This window comes from Stigmatopora nigra, chromosome 16 (genome assembly GCF_051989575.1).
Source record: "Stigmatopora nigra isolate UIUO_SnigA chromosome 16, RoL_Snig_1.1, whole genome shotgun sequence".
Taxonomy (NCBI): domain Eukaryota; kingdom Metazoa; phylum Chordata; class Actinopteri; order Syngnathiformes; family Syngnathidae; genus Stigmatopora; species Stigmatopora nigra.
The window spans coordinates 5,616,459-5,638,918 of NC_135523.1; the positions used below are offsets into that span (position 1 = coordinate 5,616,459).

At 36.9% G+C, this 22,460-nt stretch overlaps 3 protein-coding genes and 1 long non-coding RNA gene across 13 annotated transcripts; 3 read left to right on the forward strand and 1 right to left on the reverse strand.

Moving 5' to 3' along the window:
- The first annotated feature begins 212 nt into the window (after positions 1-212).
- On the forward strand, positions 213-6,603 carry LOC144209370 (copine-3-like). 2 transcript variants are annotated; one of them, XM_077735631.1, is made up of 17 exons: positions 213-347; positions 850-998; positions 1,381-1,560; positions 1,712-1,786; positions 1,859-1,930; positions 2,001-2,081; positions 2,170-2,259; positions 2,909-3,007; positions 3,109-3,195; positions 3,285-3,344; positions 3,444-3,577; positions 3,699-3,753; positions 3,818-3,869; positions 3,950-4,083; positions 4,162-4,398; positions 4,853-4,981; positions 5,782-6,603. In XM_077735631.1, exons 2-16 carry the CDS (start codon positions 867-869, stop codon positions 4,961-4,963), a joined length of 1,599 nt encoding a protein of 532 aa, XP_077591757.1. In that variant the 5' UTR covers positions 213-347; positions 850-866; the 3' UTR covers positions 4,964-4,981; positions 5,782-6,603. The 2 variants fall into 2 exon arrangements, with proteins under 2 accessions (XP_077591757.1, XP_077591756.1); XM_077735630.1 differs by lacking the exon at positions 4,853-4,981.
- Positions 6,178-9,284, reverse strand: idi1 (isopentenyl-diphosphate delta isomerase 1). 2 transcript variants are annotated; one of them, XM_077735641.1, is made up of 7 exons: positions 9,119-9,284; positions 8,584-8,730; positions 7,946-8,118; positions 7,752-7,844; positions 7,540-7,670; positions 7,360-7,464; positions 6,178-7,279 (listed from the first exon to the last, which is right to left on the reverse strand). In XM_077735641.1, the coding sequence occupies exons 2-7, from the start codon at positions 8,715-8,717 to the stop codon at positions 7,067-7,069; spliced, it is 849 nt and encodes a 282-aa protein (XP_077591767.1). In that variant the 5' UTR covers positions 8,718-8,730; positions 9,119-9,284; the 3' UTR covers positions 6,178-7,066. The 2 variants fall into 2 exon arrangements, with proteins under 2 accessions (XP_077591767.1, XP_077591768.1); XM_077735642.1 differs by lacking the exon at positions 9,119-9,284 and adding an exon at positions 8,809-9,042.
- On the forward strand, positions 8,833-20,236 carry wdr37 (WD repeat domain 37). 8 transcript variants are annotated; one of them, XM_077735639.1, is made up of 14 exons: positions 8,833-8,947; positions 10,362-10,638; positions 12,178-12,274; positions 12,448-12,543; positions 13,588-13,652; positions 15,178-15,316; positions 15,453-15,524; positions 15,999-16,043; positions 16,145-16,221; positions 16,335-16,569; positions 16,771-16,912; positions 18,240-18,374; positions 18,816-18,930; positions 19,005-20,236. In XM_077735639.1, exons 2-14 carry the CDS (start codon positions 10,486-10,488, stop codon positions 19,134-19,136), a joined length of 1,503 nt encoding a protein of 500 aa, XP_077591765.1. In that variant the 5' UTR covers positions 8,833-8,947; positions 10,362-10,485; the 3' UTR covers positions 19,137-20,236. The 8 variants fall into 8 exon arrangements, with proteins under 8 accessions (XP_077591765.1, XP_077591760.1, XP_077591761.1 ...); XM_077735634.1 differs by lacking the exon at positions 8,833-8,947 and adding an exon at positions 8,984-9,063; XM_077735635.1 differs by lacking the exon at positions 8,833-8,947 and adding an exon at positions 9,134-9,277.
- A 154-nt stretch (positions 20,237-20,390) lies between these two features.
- Positions 20,391-22,089, forward strand: LOC144209702 (uncharacterized). The gene is made up of 3 exons (XR_013329208.1): positions 20,391-20,500; positions 21,833-21,904; positions 21,982-22,089. It is a non-coding gene; the product is annotated as an uncharacterized LOC144209702 (long non-coding RNA).
- The last annotated feature ends 371 nt before the right edge of the window (positions 22,090-22,460 follow it).

The window sequence follows — 22,460 nt, forward strand, 5'->3', positions numbered from 1 at the left end:
TATGTAGTCTAATTAAAATATAATTCAATGAAAAATAGGCTTACATGATATTTTTTCTTAAATAAAACTCTTAGTATGGTCATTTTCTACCAAATCAATGCTTTATCCATGGTCCCTTTACAGTTAATATTACTATTTACTATTCTTGTTATTCTTAGTCATACACTAGAGGCGTGGTCTTACTTGGGGGCGTGGCTATGCTTCTGGGCGTTACCACGCTCAGTAAACGTTTGTTTTTTTTGACAGGGCGACACGTTAAGAAGCTCCAAGCAAATTTCAGCCACGCCTAACAAATAATCAATCATCTTTTAACGTAATTTGGCAACGTGTTTCATTGTTTTAGCGTGGTAAGTCTATTTTTTGTACTATATGTCCATAATGCGGTTGTAATACGTAGTGTACTACCCTCCAATGTATTCATTAGCTAGCTTATCTAAACGCCGTCTTGATCTTATTATAATGTTCAGTTCTATGTTCATAAAGCTAATAAGATCTTTAAAAAATCGCATGTCTTGCTGTAAATCGTCTAGTTTAGCAGCTAGGCAATAACACAATTTATGTAGTTTGTAAGACTAAAGTGTTGAAATGTATTAACTCCAGTCTGTTAAATTTCTGCCAAACATACTTCTTACTCATGTGTTATGTAAACACTCCAATCTTTTTTGGCTATAATCTCGCCTGAAAAATAGCAATTATTGTTTAGTACACAGTTGTTTATCTACGAATCAGTGTTTTTGGCGGTGGGGATCTAAGTGTATGTGTTTAGGTAATTTTGCTATGTAGGAAGTTGTTGGATTTTATGATCCATTTGTCTGATTACTATGATTTTTTTTTTTTTTTTGGAATCAGTCTGTTTACATTCAATTATGGCTGCCCAATGTGTAACCAAAGTGGAGTTGACAGTTTCCTGTGATAATCTGCTGGACAAAGACATTGGATCCAAATCAGATCCACTTTGTGTTCTGTTAATGAGTACTTCGGATTCTCAGTGGTATGAAGTAAGTCAAAATTTGTTTATTTTTTGTTGTTGTCAACATCTACCATTAAATACTCTTTCAAGGTGATTTAGTATTACAAAATGGCAACATTCCAAGGGAATTTGGCATCATAATGTTAAATAGTGAACTGTTCTTGTGTGTTGTGTGTACTGAAAAGGGGTTACAAAACCATTTACTTCTGCAAATGACTGTGGCTGTCACTAAAAATTTCAAGACTGGTAATCATTAAACTAGAGAATGAAATACCGGCTTTTCTAATCAGTAATCAGATTGTACTCATTTAACCCCTTTTTTTGCGTTCCCACACATTATTTTTTCCGGGTATGGAATTTATGAATTGAACGCATCCTTATGTGAAATGACCTAATTTTGTGGTCAACAGTTGGCACGTACAGAAAAAGTCCAGAATTGTCTCTGCCCAAAGTTTGGCAAAAAGTTTGTCATCGACTACTACTTTGAGATGGTGCAGAAATTAAAATTTGGGATTTATGACATTGACAATAAGACAATTGATCTCAGCGATGATGACTTCCTGGGAGAACTGGAGTGTACCTTGGGCCAGGTATATATATATTTTTCACTACAATAGCTTCAAATATAAAGCTTAATTAAACACTAGCCCTTTGAATGTTTTTCCCTTCAGGAAATATACTATCATATTTTCATAATACTTGCTGGATGTTTGTAAATGTGTTTTTCAATTACACCTATAGGTTGTGTCCAGTAGAAAACTGACCAGGCCTCTGGTCCTGAAAAACAAGTCCCCTGCAGGAAAAGGGACCATCACAGTAAGTACATTAAGAAAGTGTTGCTGTATTTAATAAACACCATTGCTCAATTCCTCGTCCACTTTTCTGCAGGTCAGTGCTGAAGAAATTAAAGATAACAGGGTGGCAAATTTCGAGGTGGAGGCAAGAAAACTGGATAACAAGGTATATTTAGGAGATCTGAAATGAATGGCAAATGTTCTAATTTTTACTGTATTTAAAAAAAATGAAACAGGATTTCTTTGGGAAGTCTGATCCGTATCTGGAATTCTACAAACAAACTGAAACTGGGTGGCAACTGGCTCACAGGACAGAGGTAGAAAACCTCAATTCCTAAGCAAACCCATTCAATTATATTTGATCTAGAATGCTGCAATGATAACATCCATTTGTTCTGTTATTAGGTGGTAAAGAACAACTTAAATCCAACATGGAAACCATTCAGAATCCCCCTGCAGTCTCTCTGTGGAGGAGACATGGATAAACCTATTAAAGTAACCTACTTTTATCACGTTATTTTTAACAGTGAAAAAAAAAGTCCAAACCCTTTTGCTTGAATGAACATATTCAGGATTTGATTTAGCTGTCGTGGTCGTGTCATCACAATTAAAACCACAATGTTAATTATTAGACAACATTTTTATATTTTGCCGTCACACGGTAAGACGTTATGACCGAGTTAGTGTATTTGACACATATCCTTCCAACTTCTGCGAACATGTCAGGAATGAAGCAGTTTCCGAGCATGCACGACAAGTGAGTTTTTCAAAGCATTGTTTTTAATTTGATATCCATCTTAATACGATTGATCTAATTTGAATGAAGTGTGACTAGATTAGTTGGAAAGCACTTTTCGAACATATTTATTTATGTGATTTCAACATCATGCATATTTCCCTGATGTTTGCATGTGTTTTTGTGCTCAGGGATCTTTAAAATATTGTTTCACTCAAATTAAATTTGGACTACTATAGCTTAGCATTAGGTAAAAGCAAGCATACTTAAAATGGTAACTGTACCAATATATGTTATTTTATTGAGCATTTTGGGTGGAGCAATCATTTAAAGTATGTATTGTTTACTCTCTGCATTGTTGACATTTTTCAAGGCAGCTGAATTTATTATGTTTTTTTTTTATTGTAGGTTGAGTGCTTTGATTACGACAATGATGGATCACATGATCTTATTGGAACTTTCGAGACCACAATGAAACGCCTTCAAGAAACATCGCGGACTTCTCCGGTATGAGCATTTAGGCTAAAATTATAAGTTATAACTACATTATGTCATCCATTATTATTTCTTTAATCGGCAGCCCGGTGGTGTGCTTTTGTTTTTCTCAGGCAGAATTTGAGTGCATCAACAGTAAAAAGAAACAAAAGAAGAAAGGTTACAAGAACTCTGGTGTTGTGAGCGTAAAGCATTGTCAGGTATATTTTGCTTGCAATATTGTTTGAGTTTTTTTGCGTTAATTTAATTCTTGTAAGGTGATGTATTTTTTTTTCATTTAAAATTGAAGGTGGTCAAAGAGTACACATTCTTGGATTATGTTATGGGGGGCTGTCAACTCAACTTCACTGTGAGTTTTTTTTTATATATTTTAAGCAAAACAACATATTCTTGGAATCGTTAAGTGTTTATTTCCACAGCTCAAACGTTTCCTAAATTGTGCTGGCAGGTAGCAATAGACTTCACTGGTTCCAATGGGGATCCACGGTCACCTCAGTCTCTCCATTACATCAGTCCACAGGGAGTGAATGAATACCTCTCTGCCATTTGGTCTGTGGGCAATGTCATCCAGGACTATGATAGGTATGTGATTTATATGGCACAAAATACTTAACAAAACCTCCCTCCTAAATGGCAATAATTGACCTTTAACACAAGTATCCTCATCAGTATAATTTGGTACTATTTCTCTCTTCTGTTGTAGTGACAAGATGTTTCCAGCCTTTGGCTTTGGTGCCCAAATCCCTCCAACATGGCAGGTATGACTATTTAAATGCGAGCTGTGTAAATATTTTTATATACTATATACCTTTTTTTAAACAGGTTTCCCATGAGTTCCCACTCAATTTTAACCCTTCAAATCCATTCTGTGCAGGTATGCATCAAGAGTTTCAACGTTTTGATGTTATGTTTCCAAATTATTTTGCTGTGAATGTGCTTTTTTTGTGTGTGCAGGTGTTGAAGGGATAGTGGAGGCTTACAGGGTCTGCCTTCCCCAGGTCAAACTTTATGGACCCACAAATTTCTCACCTATTATCAACCATGTAGCATGCTTTGCAAAGCAAGCACTTCAGCAGAATACAGCATCAGTAAGTGCTATAGAATAGCTAACGGATTCTATGTTTAGCGACACAACTGTTGTTGTTTTTTTTTTTTCTTCCCCAAAGCAATACTTCGTGCTGCTCATCATCACAGATGGAGTAATCACCGACATGGATCACACACGAGATGCCATTGTCAATGCCTCACGCTTGCCCATGTCCATCATCATTGTGGGAGTGGGCGCGGCAGACTTCACGGCTATGGAGTTTTTAGATGGAGACGACGGCCGTCTTCGCTCTCTAGCTGGAGAGCCCGCCATGCGAGACATTGTACAGTTTGTACCATTCAGACAGTTCCAAAATGTAAGTAAAAATGCAGTTTAATATTAAAGTATGGTTGGCATGTGAAGGTCACTTAGTGACTGTAATTAGGTCACAGTTTCTGGTTAGTTGCATCGAACATTTGACTATGTACGAGTGTCACTAACTTGTGCTAACACTCCAGTGCTTTGATATATTTTGCTTTGGCAAAACATGAAAGTTGATCTTTTGCCTGTCAACTCTAAGAAAGCTGCATGTCTTGTAAGAAACCTAGCATTGGCGTGGTTGTAATTAAAATTAGCAACAATGTTACAAAATTGTGGGGCTAAATTTAAGATCTGCCACACCACACTAAACTATTCAATACCTACAACAAAAAAGTCAGTTTTCAATATGTCCCCTTTAAACTGCATGTATTCCCATCTTTCCCATGGCGCACACAGGGGGTTCATTCCTTTTAAGTATAGCACAACTATTATGCCTTATGTCTCTGCAGGCACCCAGCCACGCTCTTTCACAAAGTGTATTGGCAGAGTTACCTCAACAACTGGCGTCCTTCTTTGGGCTATTCAAACTGAAGCCTCCCCATGAACCCAGTTCTTCATAGGGGTTTCCCTTATATTTGGTACACATTCCCATAACCCTTCTGTGCCATTTCCTCCCCCTCTAAAATAACTCAATGTTTTAACTGACTTGCTGCATGCATCTTATTTAAATATCCTTGATATTGACCCTAATATCCATGTAGTAGAGCTTATTATCTTTACTCGCACAACAATTCAGGTTACTTTAATACAGGTGCAAAATGTCCCCTCTATAGAAGTATAAGGTACTCATTTTAAAAGAGGCAAAATATGTGGGTATTTTGGCGATACTAGGTGAAGACACGTCTCATTAAAAAACAAAGGGCGTCGAAATTTAACCTCTTTAACCCATTGTTTGGCCTGTGTGACAAAAAAAACATGGATGATACTTAAAGATTGGAAGCTTCCACTAAACCAGGAGGTTGTTGAGTCCTTAACCTGCTGCCAATTCTCATACAACACAACACAGAAGACCCTTTTTCTTGAGCACTGCTTAAGTATCTTTGAGAGAAAGCGGTCCAGAATGCAACACCATACAGCTTCCCAATTCTTAGATTTCCCTTCCTCTTGTGTGTCACGTTTTGAAAACTGTCTCTGTTGAGTAATGCATGCAATACACCATTTCAGAATGACCTTAAGAAAATGGACATGCACACTGGTACCGTTCTGATTCACAGCCACTGTTTCAATATTTGCTTCAGTGCCTATTTTTCCAAGCATTAACATTTTTGTCTGTAAATGCCAAGTCAATTAATGTTTTGTCATTGTCCTGTCCTGTTTTTCAAAAATGAGTTGAGATGTTTTCCAGAATACCAAATGTGCCTCTCATTGTATACAACAGGCCCCCAAGGAAGCACTTGCACAGAGCGTGTTGGCTGAAGTTCCAGGTCAACTTGTGGAGTTTTACAACACCATGAAGCTGAGCCCACCCAACAAGAATCCACCTGTAAAGCCCACAGAGGCAATTTGATGCTGCTGTACAAATCAACTGTATCCTACATCACAGCAACTCTTTCCCTTTAATCCCTTCTGCTTAAACCAGATATGAATGCATAACGCACTCCACTTTATTGACCAATTACAATCTTTATCAAGCAATTGCCCTTTTTTCCCCCAAACTATTTGTGTTCAAAAAGTAAGTTTACTTCAATGTCACCTTTCAGTCCAAATCTTATGCTCATATGTAGACTGCTTTTTTTAAAATCTGTTTTTACAGGTGTTTTTTTTCTTTTTTAGATTAGATAACTTTCTTTTGATAATTACTACTATTGTACTCAACTAGCACCATAATGTTAGTGATTCAATAATTTTAGGTTCAAGCCATTTTGTGGACGGAAGTTTACATTCTAATGGAATGATTAGATTTTTAGTACATTTTCTATTTTTGCACAGAATGTTGTGTTGCATAAACATAAGGCAATGTTTTGTTAGTACAAAGTCATTTTATTTACTTAAATGCCAAAACTCTGCATTAACCATACAGTATGATATATTTTTCTCAAAGCATTTATTTGGTATGTACAGATGCCATTTTTTTCCTTTTCTTTTGCTGATATGTACGTCTTATATATAAAATGCAAAAGAGAACTAATGCCAAACATATCCATCTTATTAATAAGTTAGCATCAGCATTGACAAATAGAAATATGTTTAAAATCTTGAATGGAAATCTACAGCTTTCTATATTTGGTGATATGTAAGTGTATGTAAGGATAAAGTACACAGTTTTACTATCAGTTATCTTAACTAGACATTTTGAAATAGTATGGTTTTTAGACAAAAACACAACAACAAAAAATCACCCAAATATATTTTCTGGAAGAAGCCATAACACTTTAATGTTATAGTGCACCAAGATAAGATTGCATTGTCATGTTACTGGTGATTCATGTACTATACAGTGTATTTACATGTAACCAAGCATCTTCATGATTTGATGCAAGATAAAAAAATATGCTGTTTTCATGATTGTTATCCATTACTATGCAAGCTTATACAATGTCGGTACACAATTTAACCAAACAACTTATCCACTTAGCATTCAAAGTATTTTTGACCTTCAAACTACTATGTGATAACCTTAATTTTAAGAAAATCTATCTGGCTTAGTGAAAACCAATAATTGATTACATGCGATGGATATTTGCGTGATCCATAAATTGTTTCAGGTTCTGCAAATTGTCCCACCATTTGAAAAGGAAGGTTTCTGCAATAAGTTGAAACCAAGGAGTAATTTCCAGTTCTTTCCGTTTAGCTTTCTCCAGCATTTGAAGTAGTTCTTCTTTGCTCACGTAACAATGGCTTTTAATCTCATTGGGATCTGGATTCAACTCCACATCCTTTGGAGACATAAAAAAAATATCTTAGAAAATAATTCCATCAAAACATTCACATAAATACTTTAAAATTTTGGTGTTACCTTCTGCATGAAGAGGATGTAATCAATCTCATGTTCTCCCCAAACACCATCAGACTGAGCTTTATAATGGATTCTTGTAAGGTATGTCATTTCATCTGGAGTCACCTTCATATTAAAAGGAGGGTAAACAAATAGTTCTAATACAGCTTAATATTTTATTCTTCTTCTTCCACACTTTACCTGCTCCATAGGAATTCCCAGTTCAGCTTCAAGTCTTCTCTGAGCAGCTCTCCTCACTCCAATAGCATCTTTCTCTTCCAGCTCACTGTCTGTATGTAAAGGATGACTGCAGCACGTGTTGGTGAAACAGCCTAGAACACAACATAATATGACACAAAGACCTCAAACAAATGGTATGTTGTTTTTAAAACTAGTCATAACATGTCACTGACCTGGAAAAGTGATTTTGGCATCAGACCGTTGTTGTAAAAGCAGTTTCTCTTCACTGTTAAAAATGAAGACACTAAATGCTCTGTGTAACAACCCTGCAATAGATATATAGTTTCCAGTCAGATATGAGAAGGTCAAAAGGGAAAAAAATAACATTGAAATGTGTCTTTTGTCTTCAAAGTACTAAATAACTCACCTTTATCAATGTTGGCATTTAGATGGCAGTTTTTCTTGGTGTCGGCGCCGATCCGATGGTCGTTCTCATCGATGAGGATGCACATCTCGGCCAGTAATTGCACCTGCTTCTCATCCAAGTGGTCTGTGGTTATCTCAGGCATTCTGGATGTGGAAGGCGGGCACTGAATGTCACTGCAGCAAACAGAAAGGTCAATTACACACATTATCTTGAAGCAAGCACACTTTAAATATGCATAAGTATAAATATGTGAAAGGTAATTGGCATTTCACCTTTACATTTTTCTTTATTTTATTCATGTTGAAATGGCAGGTTAGTCTTTAAAATGCTTAGTATTGATCCCAGCTAAGAAATCCTGCATGTGATGTTTTTTTGCACCAGCAATACCAGTACTAACTTAACTCTGATTATTCAAAGTAGCTCTCCCATAGCGATTCATAGCAGTTTGCTTTTATTTATACTTATTTCTGGGCCTGATGTGCACTCTAAAAACTGAAAGAAGTGAAGAATCTAGACTTTGCATGTGACTTCCACAGGGCATGACATGACTTCATTAGGGCTACGCAGCATGGAGTATACTTTAGATCTGTTTTGATTTATAGGTTACATAGAGAAGACTCAAGGGACAAAAAGCTTACCTGGACAGAGATCGGATGAAGGCAGTGATCGGACGTAGATGGACGTTTGAGGTGACAGCAGGTATGTTTGTTTTTAACACCGCTGCTCCTTGGGCGGTCACTGCCCGTAACACCGCCCACATGGCCCGCACCATCGTATGACCAAAGCTACAAACCAATCACATGCATTTTAACGTGGGTTGCCACTAAAACGTGGATGCCATTTCACCAGCCAGCACTATATACCTTTAATTTTTAACACATTTCCCGGCAACCATTAACATGGATGACACCTTTCCAAACATACTATACAAGCATAATGTTTTACCAAAGATACTTTAGATCTCTGCTTTTCCAAATACATTTTTTCAGCATAGTTTTTCAGGTTAGTCTATTCCCAAAATCCCGGTTCTGGTTTTACTATCAACACCACGCACACATTCACACGCCATCAGACCACAGCACGAGTGGCCCTCTCCACCCAGGCTTCTGACAACTCAAGTATGTGCATCTGTCTGCGCGTCATATAACGTCACAAAAAGACAAAAAGGCATACTTTGTCCGATTTCCTTAGTTGGGCAGGCAATTGCGTCTATTATCCTTTTCCGCTTTGCTTACGACGACATCTAGTGAACGGGAATCGCTTGACTACCAACTCGCCCATGCGGCCGACATTACTGTTTTTCTATTGGTTGCCGTGAAACCTACGCTGCAGGTGATTGGTGGACGTCGTGCCAAACACAAATAGCGTAACACGGAAGTGTTTGCTCTATGTCAGTACGTGATGTGTCAAAAATGAGAATTTTCGGAACGGTTGCAGTGCAATATACATCTTGCAGCCATATCGTTTTTATACCGGAATATAGTGCGGAATTTTGAACTGATTTAATTTGGACTGAATTGCATCAAATCCCATAGTGATCTGAAGACACAACCATCTAAAGCGGTTGTTGTGCACATTTGAGTGTCCCAGTAAGGCCGTGAGTTTTCATCTTTTGCCCTTTTTAGCATGATAAATCGTTAAATTTAATATGTGCTTATTGCTTCCGTGATTTGCTATTGAATTTATTAATTTTAAAGGGGTTTGGTGCATATTTTCTGTCATCATACTGTCATTGTTTACCCTTATGCACACGTATGATGCGACTACCCTTCCCTAATATTTTTTTTTAGTCTGCCATGAAAATGTGGTTCACATGTTGGCAACCTGTTATAACATGAACACAAATTAATGCAGTGATTCACAAAGTACACAGATTGAACTACTGGATGAGCACAGTTGACTCGGATTTTAATTTCATGTCTAATACATAATTTTTCACTTTAATATGCAACACATAGCAATTACTCCTGTAATTACTACAGTTTTTCCATAGGAATGCAGTGCATATTTTAACCTACCATATCTTATAGATTTTTTTGAAATTAATACAACCATGAACTCCCAGGCTTAGTCCTGTATTTTAATTTTGGTTACTAAGCTTGTATTCATCAAAATTTTTGAAAGGGAATTATCTGATTGTAGTAGTTATAACAGAAAATAATTACTTCATATTGAGTAAATTTCCTCGAGTATCTATATAGCTGCCATGGCACAGCTATTAATAACCTCTTAGTTTTGTTTATAGTCATTCAGACATTCTTGTCCTTGTGATAGTAGTCTCCTGTTTAGAAAAAAATATCATGGGAAGGAGAAAGAAATCTACTTCCTAATATAATTAGACTTTGATGAATCCATTATTTATCTCAGTCCATATCTTTTGTATTGTTATAAGCAAGAATCTCTTTTTGACCCACAGGCAGATGGTGCTAACTGACCGGCACTACCCACTGATCAGCTATCCCGCCCTGTCAGATTTAGTTTAGCCGCTCTTCAGGTAGGAGGTAAGCAGGGGGGCAGAGCCTTCCAGCCAAGTAGGCGGGATGCCTGTTGAGGGCGGGAGCAGCGGCAGCTCTGCCTCAGCTGCTCGTCACCCCAAACAAAAGCGCAAGGCTCACAGCCTGTCTATCCGCCGTACTAACAGTACGGAGGAGAGACCACCTGCCACCCACAGAGGAGAGATGCTGGAGGGACAGGTAAGAGGGATACCTAGATCAACATAGAAATACGGGAAAGTTGTTTTCTTATGATAGACAGACAGGACCTTGTCCCACAAAATGTATTAGAAATTGATGTGATTTTTTATTTTCTTAATCTATGTCATTTTGCCAGAAGGCAATGTTTGGCTTCTCAACAAAGTAAGCGTTTGGATCAGTTAAGCTGTACTTATTCTATATAGTTTATGATTTCAAATCTATGATGTGCATTCTGCATTAAGATTTTAATGTTATAACAATTGTAGTAAACTCGGGTATGTTTTTTGTGCTTGTTTTTATTTGGAAAAGAAGCCTTTTTAGTCCAATCTTGAAATTGGTCATTCAACTCCAAAGATGGTTTACATTCGTTGGAGCTACCCTTTACTTATTGACTCCAAAAAACGGAAGATCGTAAATATTAGGTGGTATTTACTTATGAAACAAGAACACCTTCTGTGTTTGATCACATAGATCCTGGTTATCAAAGTTGGAGCCCAATAAAGATGATATAATCAGTTCTAGATAGGTTTTATGCGATATTGTCTTATATATTCTCACGAATCTGCGATCATCATCATTGTTACTACCCCATAAAAAGAAAAAAAATACATTACATTTGTCTATAGTAGGTTGAGACCATTGTTATACTTCACCATACAAACTAGTTTTGAAACATGTACACTGATGAGTTTAACACATTAAGTCATCAAAATATTCAATACAAAATAATGTCAATCTTATCTATAGATGTGACCATTTTCTGCAAGTTCTTTAGCCCCTTTTTCTTGTTCTGGTCTGGTTTACAAGGCTCTCAAATTTGAGCCTCCAACTTGCACTGACCTGTTGTCTCATCAAGTTTTAATATGAGCTCATTGTCCTCCTCTGATGACTCCTTTTTGGACTCAGTTAATGTCCAGCGCCAATTCCACTCCCTATCTGTCTACCAAGCTTTAAAAGTTGACAAATAACATGCAAGTTGCACTTTCACACTCTGACATTATTAACCCGATTTTGTTGGCGGATTTAGAGGCACAACTAAGCAGCTTTGTATACATAAAGACCACCTTTTTTCTCTTTTATATATTTTCTTCTTTTACCAGCATGACATGCTGACACAATGGTCAGGAGACGAATGTCAAAATACAAACTGTTGTTTTTGAACTTGTGCCAGGAGAAAGAGTGACAGTTGAATATTTGCTTCCTTGGTAGGCTAAGAAAAGGAAATAAGACTCAGCTCTTCATTCCAGCTGTCAAATGCAGACGGTTTTTGTCACTCTGGATGCAAGTTTTTGTTCCAATTGATCCAAAACAGGCAGTTTAACCAATTGGATTTGTGCTGAAACAAGAAGTACTTGACTACAATTCCACTTATTGTATATTTAACATACCAGATTGGTGGAAGAGTGTCTTATGGGATGGAACAAAATATTGCACCCTCTACGGCTCTTTTTGGAATATTTTGCCCACCCCTACTTTAAAGCATTGTGTATCCAAATACAGCATCTTTTGTAACACTAAACTTTTTGTATATCATAACAGGACTCCAAACTACCCCCCTCTCTACGGAATAATCTTCTTGACCTGTTTGGCCAAATTGAACGAGAATTTGAAAATCTCTACATTGAAAACATTGAATGTAAGTACACATGCCACCAGGACAACATCAATTATTTCCAACTTAGTGACTAATGGTTTTGTAAAAAGTCTATTGTGAGAAGATACTTTGTTGATCTTTAGGTATTGATTGACTAAAGCGGAATGTAGACAGTGTTTGCCGACTAAAGCCTCGCCTCTGTGTTAACATTACAGTACGACGGGAAATTGATTCCCTGAATGAACGTCTGACTGGCGACGGGCAGAATCTTGAGGGAGGAGATCCCTCCAAGGGAGCGCTGAAAACAAAAGGTCTAGTATTTCCTGTGGGATTTGTTGAAGTCATGTTATTGTTATGTTCGTCTGGTCGAGCTGATGCCGATTCGGTGACTTCACTAGCTGATTTTGAAATGCTAGGCTTGGGTTTATTGACATGTTTGCCAAGTAGGCCATTAGATTAGAAAAAATCTATTTTGAGCATAATAGATTTTAAACATGTCACGAGTTAAAGGGCAAAAAAACTGTTTTGCTATGGTAATTAATAATGGACGTAGAATAAATATACTACATGTCAGAAAAAAGAGACAAAACAGACAATGGTAAATAGCCACTTGAAGTAGACATAAATGTTCATAAATTAGACTGAAATCATTTTATGGCAACATTGCCTGTTCAATTCATCATCCATCATCATCATAGTATATTGGTATAGTATAGTAGTATAGTATAGTTGTATAGGATAGTAGTATAGTATAGTATAGTAGTATAGTATAGTAGTATAGTATAGTAGTATAGTAGTATAGTATGGTATAATATAGTAGTATGGTATAGTATAGTAGTATAGTATAGTAGTATAGTATGGTATAGTATAGTAGTATAGTATAGTAGTATAGTATAGTAGTATAGTATAGTAGTATAGTATAGTAGTATAGTATAGTATAGTATAGTATAGTATAGTATGGTATAGTATGGGATAGTATGGTATAGTATGGTATAATATGGTATAGTATGGTATAGTATGATATAGTATGGTATAGTATGGTATAGTATGGTATAGTATGGTATAGTATGGTATAGTATGGTATAGTATGATATAGTATGGTATAGTATGATATAATATGGTATAGTATGGTATAGTATGATATAGTATAGTCAATACACTAAATTATGTGTGGTATACGCACATTTCCAGCTAAAGTGTTCAAATACCACTCATTTTACTGCTACACCAAATCAAACCTTTTGTGAGTAGACCTATACCCAAGTTGTTACCACTGCAATGAAACCAAACACTAAGTTTGTCTACAACTGTGAGTTTGTTTGCATTTTTCATGTTGACTGTCTTTTTTTCCATAGCTAGCCACAGTACCAGCCAACTGTCACAGAAACTGAAGACAACCTACAAAGCTTCTACTAGTAAGGTACTGTCCCCTTTTTAAAATGTACTTTCTGTGTAAATATTTGCAAAGCCAACAAGGAGACTCATCTTCTACTTCCATCTAAGGTCATGTGATATGTCATGTGTTTTTAGTGTGTAATTAATTTACAGAGTTTTCAGAGACTTTTAGACAGTCACTCCTCCTTCCCTTGACGCTTCCTTTACAATTTCTTTGCTATATATATAACAATGATACGCTTTCAATGAAAAAATAGGTGGCCCATGCAATTTCAGTGTGGCCATTTGAGAGTTATGAGGATGGGAATCATGGCTAATGTCCCGTGTATACTGTTAATCACATGCTCCGATTCCCTTTTTAAACTGCCGTCTGACCTTGACTCCGCATCTCTACTCTCAGTTTATTTTTAGCAACAGCTGTATTGGCAGAGATATAAAACACGATATTTTCTTATGTCGTAACTGGCAACATTTTTATTCAACTGTCGCAAGTACCAAGGAGCCATTAGGATTTAGTTTTATAGTTTTAAGAGGATTGTTGGTACAGAATAAGAACAAAATGCAAAATATAAGTCTTTTAAATAAAAACATAACAAGACAAAATTACTTTTGAAATTAAACAAACAATTAAAATTAGAACTGGAACATTTCTGATAAAAAAAAATAGCATAGTCATAGCCGCAGCCTTTTTATTTAAAAAATACTTTAAAAAAATTAAGAAATGATGCTAATCCATATTTGGGCCATATTATTTAATGGGTCACCCTGTACTCTACTGTAATTCTTATATTGGCAATAAATTCAAACTGAATCATAGCTTTAGTATCAAAGCAAGTTGACCTTGAATAAAATGGACTGTTTATCCTATCGCTTGTCAACTAAATTGTTCTAATAGCTGAGGAGAAATACGATCACATTGTGATGATCCTAAACACACCTGACAGAATGAGAGCACATATATTCACACAGTTTGACACATAACTGAACCAGATGCTTTTTGCTTTAATGTCTGTCTAAAAACTCCTAAAGATGCACTTCATTTTCTCTGATCAGTTCACTCCAGCTTCTAATTTTTGCATACAGTTTTCCCTTTTAACTTTCCTAAGGGAATTCATTCTGTCGTTGTATAATTCAAATTGCTTGACAACAAGTAATGAAATTATACTAGGAACAAATTCAAGGCAGTGCAAGTTACTAATAGAAAACATGACAGGGTATCCACTCTCTGGATTCTATTAAATATTCACACTGTAATGAAAATAAATGAATGATTTGGAAGGAAAGAAAAACAGCGCCACCCAGTGTGGGTTCTTTCACTTGCCAATTATTAATGCAGCGAGGTAGAATATATGATAATATATACAGTGATTTTCCTCTCCAATTGGCTTTAATTTAAAATAAATAAACACATAGAAATCGTTAGTCCTTTATCTTATTGAATGTTAGTCATAAACATTATCCCTACTCTTCAACAGTTGATGTCATCTCTTACACATTAAAAAAAAAAAACGATTCCCTTTTGCTTCCTAAATTCTGTTATTGTCATTCAGATTGTGTCCAGCTTCAAAGCCACGACAGGGTCCCGAGCTTTGTGCCATCTGCAGAAGGAGTATGTTGGCCATCGGGATGGAATTTGGGACCTCGGTGTTACCAAAAGCCAGCCAGTGGTGCTTGGAACCGCTTCAGCAGGTAAACCCAATGAAAATAAATAATAACTACGCCCAAGTGTAGTTTCTGAATTAAAATGGAGCCCTATTTTGTGCATGTTTGATTCACAATTGATTTGCCAAACGTTAATCATTGCTCACACTGTGTTTTTTGACAGACCATTCAGCCCTGCTTTGGAGTATTGAAACTGGAAAATGCCTACTGAAATATGCTGGCCATGCAGGATCAGGTAATACACTTTTGCCCCATAATTTGCTGGGAAACGAGATCCATCCTGTTACAAATAGTAATAGTTCATAAGGGAATAATGCAAAACTCCACTTTTCAATTGTCTTAGTAGGTTTATTGTATTTTTGATGCAGAAACACAATGCATTTCAAACCTTACATTAAGCATGTGGAAAATAATGACACATTAATGCACAACTATTTTTTTGGCTTACATTCCCAGACTTATTTTCATACAAAACTATTTTAGTTTAAATGATATATATGGCCCATATCTGAAGCTTTACATTGCTGGTGTATATTTTTGTCTTATCCTTCAAAATTAATAGTACTCTTGAGTCCATTTTTTTGTGAATGGAATGTTGGAAAGCTTGTTTATTAAGAATTATTTTCTAAAAATCATTCACTAACTCAAACATTTATTCTCTGCCAGTATCTATTAGTCATTTGTATTGATCATTTATTTTCCCCCGCAGTCAACTCTATCAAGTTCCACCCCACAGAGCAAATGGCCCTCACAGGTATTAACAGGAATATTTGTGTCAATAAGATATTTCATCTCATTGTTTCTCCTGTAGAGCCTTTAATCTCCATCCTTGTCTTTTTTCATCTATCCCTGCAGCCTCTGGGGACCAGACGGCTCACATCTGGCGCTACATGGTGCAGCTTCCTGCCCCCCAGCCACCACCAGATGTCAGTGTGAGTCCCTTGATTCTGGTCAATATTGCAGGCTTTGAATGACTACCCTCGAATGCCCTGGAAAATAATTTGACATTTGCATTGACTTTGCTAACATTGAGCTGCTATTTTAGGCTCCGTGTGATGATGAGCAGGATTCTTCAGACAGAGAAGAAGGCGACGTGGACGGCGAGGGCCCTTGCGAAGTACCCACGGTCCGGGTTGCTACGGCAACCCTCAAAAGTCACCAAGGGGTCGTTATCGCCGCTGACTGGCTGGTGGGCGGACGGCAAGTGGTGACGGCTTCTTGGGATCGTGCCGCTAACCTTTATGAAGTGGAGACATCCGAACTGGTGCACGCTCTCACCGGTCAGTCAAATATTTCCCAACAATGGCAACAAAACTCTTTAAATACAATATGGTTGTACAGAAAGAATCATATCATATGGAAAAAGGCTTCCAAGTATAAGCAATATTTCATTTTACTTTATAGGAGCTTTTCTCATTTTCGGTTCTGCTGTATTTTTAGCAATTGATAATAATAATTAATTGATTTCTCTCAATGTTTAGGCCATGACCAAGAGTTGACCCACTGTTGCACCCACCCGACCCAACGATTGGTAGTCACATCATCCAGGGACACCACCTTCAGATTATGGGACTTCAGAGATCCATCCATCCACTCCGTCAATGTCTTCCAGGGACATACAGAGTGAGTCTTTTGCCTCACAACACAAATTTGCTTAGCCAAATCCTGCAGGTATTTTGGGTGAAACACCATGTGTTATCTATGGAGATCCATAGCCTTCTTTTCAATCAATATCTCACCAACAGAAAGATGGCTAATTTTATCTTAATATAGGAACAAACGTAAAGCGTTCCTATTTTCCTGCATTGCATTTTTCAAGTCTTCTTTGGCAATTAGTGTTAATGCTTACTGACAGCAATCCACAGCAACTAAAAGTGCAACAGACACGCTTTGCCCCGCCATAATTGCAATGTAATGACAATGTGTGAGCTGAAAAAAAAAAAAAAAAAAAACAACAGCCAGCGGGAAGAAGAGTAGTGAGTGGACTTGCTCCAGCAATGTCACGTCACATTTGTCTCTTTTGATAGCTTTAATACTGATGATAACCGTTTTAACTGTGTGCGTGTGTCCCGTTGACTTTTCACATTTAAGCTGTTTCATCATTGATGTACACCACTTTGAATAGTACATAATTAAGAGGTAAGCAAATAATCTTGTACATCCAACACGTAACATTACAGTGTGTTCCTTCCTTTACATTGTAGCGTTTCTTTTTTTTTTTTTTTAATTCTCTTCATTACCCCATGAAAAAAATATTCTTGACCTTAACTGTCAGCGACACAGTAGAGAAGCCATTAAGTAGCACTGAACATTTCCCTCCCTCTTCACACACCCTTTCTGAAATCGCTTTAACCTTAATCAACCTTTTAATAAATTACCTTGTCTGACAACGCTCCCCTCGTTCCCCCCTGCAACTAGACCTCTTATCCCCCGCTCTTTTCCCACCGTGCACATTCTCTTTTTGGCAAGATACTGCAAAATCGCAGGGCCAGCTCTGTGACGGTCTACATCACGAAAAAGGACTGCTAATTCACCCTTAATTTCATGTCAGTTTGAATTAAACATACGGCTAAACTAACTGTATGTGTGCATAAGTGATCATTTAAATCTTTTTGACCATTTCAGCTAATCAACACTATTAAGAAGTCTCATATTAATGCGCAAACATATCTGTTCAGACAATTGCCAAACAGTTAAAATCCCATTATCAAAGGTTTTTACTCACTAATTAAATGGTAGAATAGTATTACACAAACAATCAAGACTCACATACATCCACAACTATTGAAATTGTACAATAAGCGGTTTGCCTCTGCATAGTTGAAACCGATGATGTGTAAAAATAACACTTTCTCCAACCCGGATAATGTGTTGAATTGTGAAACAAAACACTTCACATTATCAAAAGCAAAATAATCACTTAGGTGCAATTTCCTTTTGCTTTTTTTAGCACGGTGACATCTGCAGTCTTCACAGTGGGGGACAACGTGGTGTCCGGCAGTGACGACCGCACAGTTAAAGTGTGGGATTTGAAAAACATGAGGTCACCGATAGCAACCATCCGCACTGACTCGGCGGTCAATAGGTATGTAAATACAGAAATTCACAACTCCTAACCACTATTGTACTATACTACTATACTACAATACTACTTACATCTAGCGCTACTACTATACCAGTTACATCTAGAAAAAAATAGAATTATTGATTTAAAAGGGGGAAAATCAGGAAATTTAATATACATCTATACACTTCATTTTAATTTGATCCTAAAATAGAAAGTCGGCACTCATGATTTACTTTCCCGGGCCACACAAAATGATAGGGCTGGCCAGATTTGGCCCCCCGGGCCGCCACTTTGACACTAGCAGATGTACAACACACTCCACTACTACTACTACTACTACTGCCACATCTTATATTGTGGAAAATACAGTAGTTGTAGTAGTAAATATGGGACCACGGCATAAAGTATCAGTGCAAAGTATTTATGTTGTAAAAACTGAAAGGAACATTCATCTTTCAGGATAAGCGTCTCTACCAACCAGAGGATCATTGCTCTGCCGCACGACAATCGACAGGTGCGTCTCTTTGACATGAGCGGCGTCAGGCTGGCCCGACTGCCTCGCAGCAACAGAATGGTAAGAAGGGAAACAAAGTTTAGTGTCAGAAAGCATATTAAGAATTAAAATATATGTGTGTCATCCTTCATTAGGGCCATAGGCGCATGGTGTGCTGCACAGCCTGGAACGAGGAGAATCAAACATGCAACCTTTTCACCTGCGGCTTCGACCGCCAGGCCATCGGCTGGAACATCAACATTCCCGCTTTGCTTCAGGAGAAATGAAGCCTGATGAGAGGCCAACACACAAATGCTTTCCTTTAGTCTGCCGTCCCAAAATAAGTCACGTTCACATCCGTCTAATTATTAGGGGTGGCCAACTCCGCTCTGTTTTTCTTATCTCCCTCCATCAACACACCGGAATCAAATAATCAGGATGGGTATCAAGTTTGGAGGACGTATTCGAATCACTGCTGTTAAGTTATTGCTGGACGGTTGCGCGAAGAAAAAAAATCAGCCGTTTCCACTGCATTGGTGACATTTTGTATAGTTCAATCTTTAGAAATTTAAGCATTGTATTGTTGCCTGATTAAGTGACCTCCGTTAGATAATGGTAAGTTAAAGGATTTTAATGCCTTACAGTGTACTTTTTCTTTGGAATTTGGTCATTTTGGTCATTTTTATCTAAAAGGAGGACCCCATAAAAATTATCCTTTGTGCTTTTTGACCTTAACAGTCTAAACTTAAGTTGCCTTGGACCATGTTACACTATTTCTTTTTGGACATTCTATTTATCCTGCTTTTAAAATGTAAAGTGTTGTGGCAATAATGGATTGGGACCGAGTATTTTCAAATACTTGTGTTCAATTATTTTAGTTCATCTAGCTTCATCCACATTATAACTCTGTGATTTCAAAGTGGAACCTATCATTATCCGTTATGTAGATCGTAAGTGTTACAAGTGTACTTGTTTATTGGTTCCACAACTCCAATGTGAAGTTTACAGTTTGCTTTCCAAATAGCCTTGTGTGACTTCTTGAGTAGAAGCTGTCATGTGAATACTAAAGAATTACACTTTAAGAATTATTTGGAAAAGTTGTGTTATTTTAAGTTAAAAAAAAGAGACTCCCAAGGAAGACATGTGCATTTATAGTCCTGATCTCTAGATGTTTATCAATGCGGTTAATTTTTTAAGTGATGCCTCTGAATGTATCCTCGTATTGTTGTGCGGACACTATCAAGTCCAACTATTGTAGCATGAATCTCAGTGGTGTACGGTCAGGGTCTGCAAGGCCTTCTCTGCTGGCCTAAAAAAATATCTGAATCACAGACTGATGTTAGTTATATTTTGTCCATTAATACTTATGAAACAATTCCAAATTGTCTGTCAGCTTCCTTTCATTGCTTTTCCCCTGGTTGGGTTGCTTACAGATGTGTGTTTTTATATTGAAGCATTTAACCAATCATATTTAAGCCATTATTTGATGCCAGGGACAATATGGGCGTGGTTACGCCTCAATGTGACGGGACAATATGAGCGTGGTTACGCCCATTGTCGACGTAGCGGGGTTACTAATTGTGGTCATGCGCAGTAAGACTTCCTTTTGGAACGCTTTTTCTACGCACATGGTGGAATGCACGCCAAGGAGGTAAGAAATCGAGCAATAAATGCGTTTTTATCACGGGATCGGGAGATTTTTCAGCAATTAATTGAACGCAAAACGCCAACAAATCTCTTAGTTTAATGCCAGCTTTAACACACCGTCGGCGATTTAAGTATGGGCTTGTTTTCTCGATGTGGCTTTGTGCCACATGTTACAAGTCAGCATTAATGTTACGTGACGATTTGATGGGCTTCTTTTCTCGACCGGCTTTGTGCCACATATTACTTACAAGTCATCATTAGTGTTAGCGTCACGATATGACTTAAAAAGCATGTTCTCCGTTTTCTTTCCATTATTGATTCGTGTAGCAAGACTTTAATTTAATCAAACAGTTTCCTGGGTAAGTGTTCATTCTAGAATGACATCTAGGGGCACGACTTAGTTCCTGTTGTTTTGTATTTAATCGTTTTCATTCTTAGTGCTTGACACCCGTTCACGATTTGTAATTGTTCTGTTTTTCAAAAAAAAATCACGTATATAAAATTTAAGCCAACTTTCTCCTTGTTCACTGGTGTCAAAGTTGCGGCCCGGGGGCCAAATCTGGCCCACTGTCATTTTGTGCGGCCTGAGAAAGTAAATCATGAGTGCTGACTTTCTGTTAGGATCAAATTTAAATGAAGATTATACATGTATATTATATTACCTCATCTTCCCCTTTAAATCAATAATTGTATTTTTTAATCCATTTTTTTACTTTTTCTGTTTTTAAGTTTAAAAAAACATACTTTAAAATCCAAATTTATTTTAAAAATTGTTTCCCATGCTAATATTGAACATTTTCCCCAAAATGTTTTGTTTCCTTTGGAAATAAAAAACAAATTATTACAAGATATTTCCCTCATGAAGAAAAAAAAGCTCAAACCTTTGTTTTAGATCTATAATTAAACTGAATATTTAGGGCTTTTGATGCAGGTTTTTTAATCCAATTTAAATAGAAAAAAATATCTAAATATTTCCTATAATAGTACAGCACACGTGAAATCAAGTTGACCTTATTGCGGCTCACGAACCAACCCGAGTTTGACACCCTTGTTCTAGCTGTTAACCTCAGTCTGCATATTTACTATCCTTGTCTGGAAAAGGGGAAATAGCACTCGCTAACTTATTTTCATTCTTTATCTTGATCATTTATCAAAATTCTTGTCAGATTTATCTATGCTGTAATTGGTTGGCAACCCCCAAATACCTTGGTTAAATCAAGTTTTCACTGTTTAGCATCAGGATAAAACTAATTCCCATTAAAAAAAAAAACTAAGATTAACTGTTGAATCTCCAGGCTGTAAATATTCTAACTTGTGCTTTTTTTCCTCAGTTTAGCACCAAGATGCAGCTTTCTATGTGCCTAGATCACTCATGAGGTTACAGAAGGGGAGACTGGGACTGATCAAGGTAAAATTTACCCCCACAAAATAAAGTTGAATCTCCAGTCTCTATATATTCTAACTTTTGCTATTTTTTTCTTACAGGCCTGAGGTATCTTGGTTGCAGGTTGCCCACTTGAAGATGTCTCTCTTGCATCGTATGGTGTCTCTGTATTTCTGAAAATCCAAATATAATAAAAACCTTAATCGTGATTACATTTCACTGGCCATTCATTTCCACAGCTTTTTGGCTAGATCTTTTAAGGTAAGAAGGTTGTCATGTAATGTTGGAGTAAGAATTCAGTGTTTTTTTCTTATTTTATAAGTGTTAATACCCCTGTTTTTACCCCCCTTCTTTTAAAGATTTATTTTCTAAGTATTTATCCCTCCTTTTTTTAAAGATTTATTTTCAGTGTTTATCCCCATTTATTTCAAATTTTATATTCCAAATATTTGCCCCACCTGCTATTTAAAAAAAAAAATCTAAGTATTTATCCCCTGCTTTTTTCATTTTTTTGCCTAAATGTTTATCCCCCTGCTTTTTCCCAGATTTTTTTGCCTAAATGTTTATCCCCCCTGCTTTT